Source organism: Octopus bimaculoides, chromosome 2 (assembly GCF_001194135.2).
Source record: "Octopus bimaculoides isolate UCB-OBI-ISO-001 chromosome 2, ASM119413v2, whole genome shotgun sequence".
In the NCBI taxonomy this organism is placed as follows: domain Eukaryota; kingdom Metazoa; phylum Mollusca; class Cephalopoda; order Octopoda; family Octopodidae; genus Octopus; species Octopus bimaculoides.
In genome coordinates this window covers 133,039,289-133,050,689 of record NC_068982.1, presented here as the reverse complement: position 1 = coordinate 133,050,689, position 11,401 = coordinate 133,039,289, and the positions used below count along the sequence as shown (strand labels likewise).

The 11,401-nt window shown below is 38.0% G+C and overlaps 1 protein-coding gene across 1 annotated transcript in view; it reads left to right on the top strand.

The window, feature by feature from the left end:
• Nucleotides 1-11,401, top strand: part of LOC106877918 (protein dachsous) — a 62,077-nt gene that overhangs the window by 5,491 nt on the left and 45,185 nt on the right. Inside the window, exons 5-6 of the mRNA XM_052965883.1 lie at nt 183-265; nt 3,677-3,856. Coding sequence (XP_052821843.1) covers nt 183-265; nt 3,677-3,856 — 263 coding nt within the window. The remainder of the gene's footprint in view (nt 1-182; nt 266-3,676; nt 3,857-11,401) is intronic.

Here is an 11,401-nt window from a genome sequence, read left to right as displayed (position 1 = left end):
TATGTGTGTGTGTGTGTGTATATATATATATATATATATATATATATATATATAGTAAATCTTAAAAAAGAACAACAACAAGAAAAACAACTATACGAGGATGTGGTTCATGTAAAGTATTAGCAGACGCTCAGGGAAGGAAAGAAAGGTGGTTTAATATTTTGAGCAATGCTCTTCTTCAGAAACAGAGGAAAGTCTAATAGAAAGGAAGCTGGAGGACGAAAATCACCAACGATATACATGGACACCTAAATATGACTTGGATGTAAGAAAACACCTACATTGCTAGAAATGAGAGCTAAAATGCTCTAATGCTGTAGTCAATGCACATAAATGAAAACATATATGCTAACAGGGACCTTAATTATCTGAAAAGTGCCTATCAGGTATTACCTATACTGACATCAGTTTTGGCAATCTCCACTTGCCTCTTCAATAGGCAAACATACATTTATGCTAATCTGGAAGCTAGCCAAAAGGAGCCGAATGTTCAAGCCAGTCCCTATTAAGGAGGCAAATGGAAATTGTGAAACTGATGTCAGTATAGGAAATTCTTGGTCAGCACTTTTTGGATGATTAAGACTTCTGTTAGCATACATGTTTTCATTTATGTGTGTTGACTACAGCATTAGAGCATCTTAGCTCTTATTTCTAGCAATGTTTTCTCATACCTTAGTAAAATTTAGTGACAATTATAATTCTCCTTTTTGGTGAAATATTGCAAACTGCTGTTTATCTACTACATATGTGTGAAATTCTGTCTGTGGGTTTGTTTGTGGAGTTGTTAGCTAACTCCACCTACATCGTTTTATTAATTTTGATGAAACTCGACATGTGAGTAGAACTAATGTCTAGAAACCTCATGGCGTACTCAGATTGTTGAAAAAAAGTTGATAACAGGGCCAAATTTGAACTCATTATATAGCGGCAGGCGAAATACCACTAAGCATTTAGCCTGGCATGCTAACAAATGTACCAACTTGTCACCTTAATAATAATAATGATAATAGTCATGACAATGTGGCAAGAATGATCCATTAGGAACTCTGTGAAAATCATGGCCTACAAAGAGCAAAGTCATGGTATGAGCAAACTCCAGAAGGAGTCACCTAGGATGAGAATCGCAAAACAATGTGGGATACAATGATCCAGTGTGACCACCCAACCAGATGTCGAAAACCGGACATTGTTGTGATGAATAAAAAAGAAAGAACATGTATGATCATCGACATGGTATTCTCCAGTGACAATAGGATCATGTGAAAGAAGAAGGAAAATTAAACTATGATGATTTTAAGTGGGAAATATGAAGGTTGTGGTCAATGAGGAGAGCAGATGTGATACCAACAGTAATTGGTGCACTTAGAAGTATCAGCACTCAACTACCAACATGGCTAAAAAAGATGGGTGCAAGTGTGAAGGTAGAACACCTACAAAAATCAGCATTGCTTAGAACTGCAAGAATTCTTTGCAGGTTTCTTGAAGCATGACCAGTCAACAAGTGTCACCTTAATCTGCAGGGTGTGAACAGCTGATATTTTCCATCATATCCAGCAAAATAAACTGTGAGGTTTCATATAATAATGATAATAATATTTCATAATAACAATCATAATAATGATAATAATAATCCTTTCTATTATAGGCACAAGGCCTGAAGTTTGGGGAAGGGGGATAGTCTATTACATTGACCCCAGTACTCAACTGGTAAATTACTTTACCGACACCGAAAGGAATAAAGGTTATGTCAACCTCAGCAGAATTTGAACTCAGAATGTAGTGACGGGTGAAATACCACTAAGCATTTCGTCCAGTGCGCTAACAATTCTGTTAGCTCACTACCTTATTATAATGATAATAATAATAACTAGCTGGACCCGTGAAAAATTCATGGAAAACATTAAAAATGTAAGCATCTGTAAATAGTGTACTGGTGCAATGAGAAATGTTTGTATATTATGACTGTCTGTCTTTACGTTCTGAGTTCAAATTCTGCCGAAGTTGACTTTGCCTTTCATCTTTTGAGGCTCGATAAATTAAGTACCAGTTGTGTACTGGAGTCAATCTAATCAACTGGTTCCCTCCCCACAAAAATTTCAGGCCTAGAAAAGTATATTGTGAAAGTTACAGAATATAGAAAGTAATGTAATACCAATGACTATATAATCCAAACAAAATATCTGTAACACAAACATTAACGGAATTACTATTTAACCTTAGAATACATTGTACATATTCAAAGAACCTTCTTGGTTTAGTGGTATGGAACGTTTTTCTGGTATTCTTTTATTCATTTACTTGTTTCAGTCATTTGACGGTGGCCATGCTAGAGCACCGCCCTTTAGTCGAAGAAATTGACCCTTGGACTTATTCCCTCTAAGCCTGATGCTTATTCTATCAGCCTCTTCTGCTGAACAGCTAAATTACAGAGACGCAAACACACCAACATCAGTGTGAAGCAACGGTGGTGGTGGGACAAACACAGACACAAGCACATACATATATATATGATGGGGTTGGAGGTAGTGGTGATGCTGGCTGGTGCGAATTTGTGGTTTACTGGTATGCCGAGAGAGATCCAGCGGGCCACACATACATGCATACACATACACAAACATACCTAGAGAGAGAGGGAGAGAGACAGACAGTAAGTGTCAGATAGTCCACAATTAAGTTTTTATCTCTCTCTCTCTCTCTCTCTCTCTCTCTCTCTCTCTCTCTCTGCCACTGACTGGAGTTTAGTTGCCTTCAGATGTGAAATTGGTGTCCAATATTTGCTGTGTGTAAGTATCTGCTGTCCCTCTTCTCTCCTGCTTTTGATTTAACAATGTGTATATGTATCTATGTATCTACTTCTCTTGCAATGAATGGCGTCACCGCCCACTTTCTCTTTCACTCTCACTCTCTCTCTCTTTCTCTTGCTTCCTCTCTGTCCTCCTCTCTCTTGCTTTGCCACTTCTTTGAAATGTGACACACACCACAGGTACGTACAAAAACAAAAAGTTAGCGCATTAATATTATTGATGATGATAAATTAATAATAATCATAATAATAATAGTAATGCCCTGATGCGGTACCAGGCAGTGGCCCTCATGGCTTCTGATTTTAACTGATTGGAAGTGTGATGTACATTGTTTTGTCTTGATATAAAAGATGGGCTACAGCAAATATTCTGCTCCATACCACAAATTTGCTTGTCAGTTGCTTGACCTTAACCACTTGAGCACATCTCTTAGTGGCTGATGATATGTGCATCTCTGACCACAAGCAGAAGTAGTGGGGAAGCATCATAATCATGTGTTGAGAGAAATTATTTGGCATTTGAACAATTCACCTCTGGAAATGGGTATTTTGTTCATCATCCTTAAACAAATCTTATTCAGGAACCTTTTGAGCAGGATGGGCTACTCAACCTGTAGAAAATTCTAACTGGGCTCCACCTTCAAGCTCATGTGCTGTTTATCTTGGTATAAGATCATTGTGATGCATGTGCCTGGTGTACCCTTATCAGACGGGTACACCAGGCACATGATAAATATAAACAGCTGTACCAATATACAAATTCTGCATTGATACACAATGCCAAATCAAATCCCTTGCCAATGATATAAAAACAATGACAATTTTCAAAAATATTTTTCTAATATTTGTTTAATTTTTCTTTCTTCTTTGCAGTCAACATGTCCTGGCACTAAAATATATACAGTCATCATAACAGACAAAGATTTTGGTGTTAATGCTAAAATTAATTATGAACTGGAAAGTAAAGCTGATAACAGTTATTTTAAAATAGACGATTCTGGAAATGTTAATTTGGAGAAGAAGCTAGATTATGAAAAGAAATCATTATACCAAGTAAGATCATTATAAAGTGTTATCCATGTGTATTCCAATCATCCTTGTGTATTCCAGTGTTTGTATTCTGTATTTTCAGTGTGTTTTCTAGCTTATTCACATGTGTTCCAGTTGCCTACTGCCAGTTGACTGTAAAACAGTTTTTGGGGTAGCCATGTGTCAGGCATTCAAACAAGGTGACCTGCCCACCTAACCTGTGCTCTCCTCAGCAGAGCAGAAATGTTTGGCTGATCAACTCAAAAGAAGACGTATGTGTCTGGGACTGTGTCAGGTGATTTTCATTGGCTTTCTCAGACACTTCATGCAGAAGCAGTTTAGCCATTTGGCATGGTGTTTGTAAACTGTCCAAGTCTCACAGGCATACAGTAGTGTAGGCAGTACAACTTCTTTGTACATCTTCAACTTGGTGGCCAGCTTAATGCCTCTCCTCTGCCATACTGATTTTCATAGCCACCTGCATGCTGAGCTTCCCTTTGTGAAGTATGTGTCAGCTTCATTGTCGATATTCACAGATCTGGAGAGTGAATTGGCAGAAGGGAAGCACACACAAGGTGGGCAGAAAAAGCACTTCAAAGATACACTCAAAACCTCACTGAAGTGCACTCAGATCAATGCTGACACCCAGGAAATGCAGGCACAGGACTGCTTTGCCTGGTGTAGCTGCACCAACAGAGGTGCCACTTCTATGAACAGAATAAGATCACAGAAGCACGAAGAAGATGTAAGCTTCACAAGTCTAGAGCCAACTGTTATAACCCTCATCACCACTGTTATAATCTTTAAAATGTTGGATTTCAATAATGCCCACTTCAGTATACAGTATACTTAGTAACACCAGTAAAGACATGACTATTTCTCAACTGCCTGCTACATGCTCTCTACTGTCTTGTACTTTCCTATTTATAGTGACCATGTCATACCACTTGTCACATGGAAGAGTGTATCATTATTACCTACAATATCTCCCCTTTTAAGTTTTTATGTGGGAGTATTATTTTATTTAGTAATAATTATTTTTATTCACCCCACCTCCCTTTTTTGAGTTTTTTTTCCATACAATTTAATTTTTTTTGCTTGGTATCTATTTTCAAGAATTCTGTATGTTTTCTTTTCCTCTCACTTGTATGCCTGGGTTCGATCACCTGTAGTGGCATTGATACTTGGAATATATTGTGCAATCATTCCATTGGTTCTTCCGACTTTTTTGGTTCGCTTTCTATGAATCTCTTTTTCAGTTGGTTCCTGTGTTTCTTTTGTATGCCTTTTCTACTTTTTACCCAATACATCATTGTAAATGAGGAGGCAATGCTTTGTGAAGTTAGCCAGAGGCTATTAACCTCACTGTCTACCTGTGTGTGTGTGTGTGTATGTGTGTGTGTGTGTGTGTGTGTGTGTGTGTGTGTGTATGTAGGTATGTATATTGTTCTTGTGTCACTTTATAATAAAAACATGTATTTGGTAATTTTGCCCACTTCCCAGTTCTGCTTTCCATTTTTGTGTGTCCTCATATACACCTTATCACCAACTATAGAAAATCTTACTATATCTTCCCTGGCACTTTTTCTTTTCTTGCCAGGTAGCAATTTATCAAAAACTGATTTTACTTTCCTTGCAAACATCAGCTCTGCTGGTGAGCTACCTGCTGGTGTTTTCAAATTTAGCTTCACACGGTACACTCTTAAAAATTGTTCTAGAGCTACTTCATCCGTGACTTCCTTATTTGATTTTCTCAGGGCTCTTTTGAAGGTATCAACAAAGCATTCTGCTTGTCCATTAGATTTAGGATAGTATAATGCTGTAGTTATATGTTCTACTGTGAATAATTCACAAATTTTTTTCAATTCACTAGACACAAATTGCTTTCCATTGTCAGACATTATCTTGTCCGGATGCCAAATCTTGCAAACAATTCGTATAAAAGATTTATTACGGTTGAGGAGGTTGGTTTTTTACACTTATAAATTTCAGGCCATTTTGGTAAAACTATCAACTACCACTAAGTAGTATGAATCGTTTAGAGGACCAACAAAATCAATGTGTAGTTTTGACCACAGAACATCTACTTTTGGCCAAACTTCCCTTCTTGTATTTGTAGATACACCTCCAGTAGGTCCAATGTAGAGAACTCCCCTCCATTCAACTTTCCAACTTTCCAAACACTTCCTTCGGACTGGGCAATGGGTAGTTATGTGCAACTAGACAATCATTCAACCCTGTTGAAAGATCTGCACAAACACTTAGTTTGTTATTCTTCTTTTGTCACATAAACTGTCAATGCTGCCTAGTCTGTGTGGTTCATCTTTTCAATACTACCATTGCTTTCCAGTCATTTGAGTTCTTTGTTAATCTAGTCTATTGCTGTGAATGGTACATTCCTTTTTGGCCTAAATACCGGTGTTGTACTTTGCTTTACAGCGATCTTAGATTTTGTTTTTTGTACAACAACCCAATTCTTCCAAAAAAACATTGGGAAATAATATTTTAATTTTTTGTTTCTGTCTTTCAGCCTCATTCGATCTTTTGACTGAACTGACTAAATTTACAGACAGAACACTTACAGGAATGTCCCACAATTTAAATAGTTCCACCCATTCTATGGTGAATAAATTAAGTGAATCTTTCAACACAAATTTTTGCCTTTTTTGTTTGGTTTTGAAAGGTTACTTTACATTCAAATTCCCCCAAATATAATCTTTTTCCTGTAACACCATGTGCTACCTTTTTAGATTTTATTAAATTTGGCTTATTTACATATTTCCATGTTTTTCGTTTATAATAGTAATGTCACTATCCATGTCCAACTACATTTTAACAATTGTATTTCTGGTTTTCACCTTTATGAATTTTCTCATCGTTATATTTCCAATTTCTTCCAATGACATACGATTTAATCTCCTACCTTTTTTCTGACATTTGATCATCTTCGTTCTACCATGTGTCTTTATTTGTCTGATATTACCAAATTGAAAACACTCCACTTTCTTAAATGGACAATTTTTTCTCAGGTGCAGACCTCCACATGCAAAACATGGGTTTAGTTCCTGATTTTTGTCATATTTTTTTTAGAAAACACTTTACCTTTATTCTGACTATTTTGCACTTGCATTACTTGGAAACAATCTTTATATTCATTTTCCTCTGTGTCATATCTTAATTTGACTATCCTTTCATATTCTTGTCACCTGCTATAGAATTACATCCTAGTTTTGTTCTAGCTTTGTGAGAATTCTAGTTCTAACTTCTGTATCCTTTTTAGCAGTAAATCCCTGTGTAAAAATCAGGCATTTGAACATGTGTGGTGATAATTAATCCAGCTTAAACTTCTTGTATTTCCTGTTTACTCTACCAGCATAAGTGATGTAGTCCTTGCCATTGTTTTTCTCTATATTCAGACACTTCTAACATGTGTTGAACTATTAGCTTTTTTTCACTGAAAATTTTATACAATATATCTATTGTGTCATTAAAGTTTATGTTCAAAGGTTTTCTTGGGAGTACATAATTACTGTATCATTCATGTTCTACTGTTCCCAGTTTTCTCAAGATTAAGCATGTTTTCAGCTTGTTGTCCCAATCTTTTCAGTCTTTATCAAAGACTTGCTCATATCTTCTGTAGTATGCTTTGAGGGTAACTCTTTTGTCAGGTTCGTATTTGAACTCTGTTATGGAGTTTGTGACATAGTCTGTTGAGAACACTTTTTCTAACTTTCTTAACAACTTCAGTAATTGCCGCATTTGTTACTGTAATGTCATTTGTTGTTGTTGTCGCTTCTGTTGTTGCCCTTGCAGTTGTATCTGCTGTTGTTGTTGTTGTTCCTTCAGTTCTTATTTTTGCAACTTGAGCAAACTGACCAACAAATTTTCCATAATTTACAATTATTTTTCGTAAAATTCATGCAACAAACTTTTATGAGTTTATTAATTCCTCTTTGAGTTTCTATTAACTCCATGTAAATTGCTTTTATCCTCATTGAGTTTATTAATTCCTTTTGAGTTGCTTAAATCCTCGTCACCACTGTTATAATCCTTAAGATGTCAGATTATAATAACGCCCACTTCAGTATACAGTATACTTAGTAACACAAGTAAAGACACGACTGTCTCTCGACCACCACCTATGTACTCTCCTTACTGTCTCTTTACTCTCCTATTTATTGTGACTATGTCATACCACTTGTTACGTGGGAGGAGTGTACCGTTATTACTATTTCCCTATAACACCAACTCCTTGCCTTCATTCCCAGCAGACCACCAGTACCCGACCAGTAGCATAACCTTCTGAGCATGCATTAACCTGATTGGTCATGGCTGGATGCACCATGACATACCTTCTTCCATATGATGTTTATTCTAATTGTAAAAATAGGTATCCTGTATCCCTGTATGTTGAAAGAATTGATTAAAAGTTGGCATCAAGAAGGGAATATTGTTATTAAATATTGCCTGAAAGTGTTCTGTGCAACACATGCCAAAATAAAAAAAAAAAGACTTATTGTTTATGTTAATATTGTAGATACATAGACAATTTAGTGTTACTCAGATACATAGTTGATACTCAAATTTCATGTCATTTTCGTGAATAAAGTTTCATTTTTTAACCATCATCATCATCATCGGTTAATGTCTGTTTTCTATGCTGGCATGTGTTGGATGGTTTGACTAAGGAATGGCAAGCCAGTAGGCTGTGCCAGGCTCCAATCTGATATGGCGAGGTTTCTACAGCTGGATGCCCTTCCTAACACCAACCACTCTGAGAGTGTAGAGGGTGCTTTTTACATGCCACTGGGACAGGAGCCAGTCAGGCGGCACTGGCATTGACCACATTTGGATGGTGCTTTTTATGTGCCACTGGCACAGGAGCCAGTCAGTGGGGGACTGGCATTGATCACATTAGGATGGTGCTTTTTATGTGCCACCGGCATGGGGAGCCAGTAAGGCAGCACTAGTATTGACACATGCTTGAATGGTGCTTATTACATGCCATCAGTGCTGGTGCCAGTCAGACGGCACTGGCCTTGGCCACAACTACAATTTCCATTTTGATTTCGATCTTGATTGGCTTTTGATTTTGGTTTTTGATTTTGCTTGACTCAATAGGTCTTCTCAAGCTCAGTGTATCTCCCAATGATTCAAGGGTAATTTTAAATGGGCTGGTTATGTGACATTGGTATAGGCTACAGCTGTGATCTCACTTTACTTGCTGGGTCTTCTCAATCACAGCACATATTTCCAAAGGTCTTGGTCTCTTGTTATTGCCTCTGTGCGGCCCAATGTTTGAAGGTTATGCTTCACCACCTCATCCCATGTCTTCCTGGGTCTCCCACTTCCATGGGTTCCTTCCACTATTAGGGTGTGACACTTTTTCACACAGTTCTCTTCATCCATACACAGTACATGACCATACCAGTACAGTTGTCTCTCTTGCACACCACATTTGATGCTTCTTATGTCCAACATTTCTCTCAGGATGCTTACACTCTGTCGTGTATGCACACTGACATTACACATCCAGCAGATCCTACTAGCTTCATTTCTTTCAAGCCTACGTATGTCCTCAACAGTCATGGCCCATGTTTCACTGCCTTGTAGCATGGCTGTTTGTACACATGCATCATACAGTCTACTTTTCACTCTGAGTGAGAGGCCCTTTGTCACCAGCAGAGGTAGGAACTTTCTGAACATTGCCCACGCTACTCTTATTCTAGTGGCAACGCTCTCAGAGCATCTACCCACACTACAGACTCAGTCACCTAGGTAGCAGAAGCTATCAACTACTTCTAGTTTCTTCCCCTGGCATGTAATGGAATCTGTTTTCTGAGCGTCTTTGGTGTATATTGCCCTGTTTATCTGCTACACACAAAAATTATCATCCCAGTTAACCTTCCTTTGATATTGCTGCACCTCTTTTGTGTCCATAACTTACACTGGGTACATCTTATGGAGTTTCTATGTACACCTTTTCTACAGATTGTGCAGGGCCATCTACCTGAAGGGATTTGTGATTTGTCTGCCTTCCTAATTACTAGAACTTTGGTTTTTGCTAGATTGACTCTAAAGACCTTTGATTCTAGACCGTGCTTCCACAATTGAAATTTCTTCTCTAGTTCTTGGAGTAATTTAGCTATGAGAGCAAGGTTAGTAGCATAGAGGAGCTCCCAGGGACATCCTGTCTTGAATTCCTCTGTTGTTGCCTGGAGGACTGTGATGAATAAGAGAGGGCTGATGACTGATCCTTGGTGAACCCCTACTTCTATTCGGAATTCTTCACTATACTCATTGCCAACCCTAACCTTACTGACAGCATGCCTGTACAGGACCTGTACAGCTCTTACTAACCACTCGTCTATCCCTAGTTTCTGCATTGCCCACCAGATAAGGGATCGGGGGACCCTGTCAAAGGCTTTCTCCAAGTCAACTAAAGCCAAATACAGAAGTTTATCTTTGGCTAGGTATTTCTCCTGCAGTTGCCTTACCAGAAATACAGCATCAGTGGTACTTCTACTTGGCACAAAACCAAACTGCATCTCATCTAGGCTAACTCTCTCCCAAATTAGTTGGGCTATGACCCTCTCTGTGACCTTCATCACTTGATCTAACAATTTGATACCCCTGTATTTATTTCTATCTAAAGCATCACCTTTACTTTTGTAGCAGTTGACTATGGTGCTGCTATACCAGTCACTGTGTATGACTCTTTCATGAACTACCTGATTTACAATATGGGTGACTAGACTATAATCCACACCACCAGATATTTTAAGCATCTCAGCAGTGATTCCTGATAGACCAGGAGCTTTCCGTGACTTCATATCCTTAATTACTTTATCTACCAGGGTACTATTGGTTCAGGTAGCTGATCCCTCATCTGAGTCAACATTTGACAGGCTCTCCTCCTTCCACTCATTCTCCGCATTCAGTAGTCTTTCATAATGGCATCTCCAAGCCTCTTTCTTTGCAGCCTCACTAAATGCAAGTGAGCAATCATCCATGCAGACACATTTCTCTGCTGTGACGTCACAATTCTCTCTCACACACTGTCTTGCAATCTGAAATACTTTAGTTCTTTGGTCCTCACATTGCTGAACATTGCCAAACTTCTTTTCTACTTCTCCCTTGGCTATATATATATATAAAATATATAGTTTTAGGGAAAATAACCAAGTAATTTTGGATTTTGTCCCTAATATTATTATATATATATATATATATATGGGAGAATATACAAATAATAACAACAGACGAGGACAGGTGGTGTAAATAACAAAAGTATATATTAGTATGACGCTCGGGAATACGGAAAGTCTTTGACGTTTCGAGCTACGCTCTTCAACAGAAAGAATACGGAGACAAGGAGAAAAACACGGAGAAAAAAAATGGAATAGTGTTCAGTCAACGGTCAATCATAATAATGGCCGATCATAACAATGGCTGACCGGAAGTTAGAAATTCTTATTTCAGGAGAGCTAAGAAAGGGGGAGATAACAAACGGTGATCGGGAACGAGGGGCTGTGTGTGGGAGGTAGAATGCTGGTGATCTATATATAT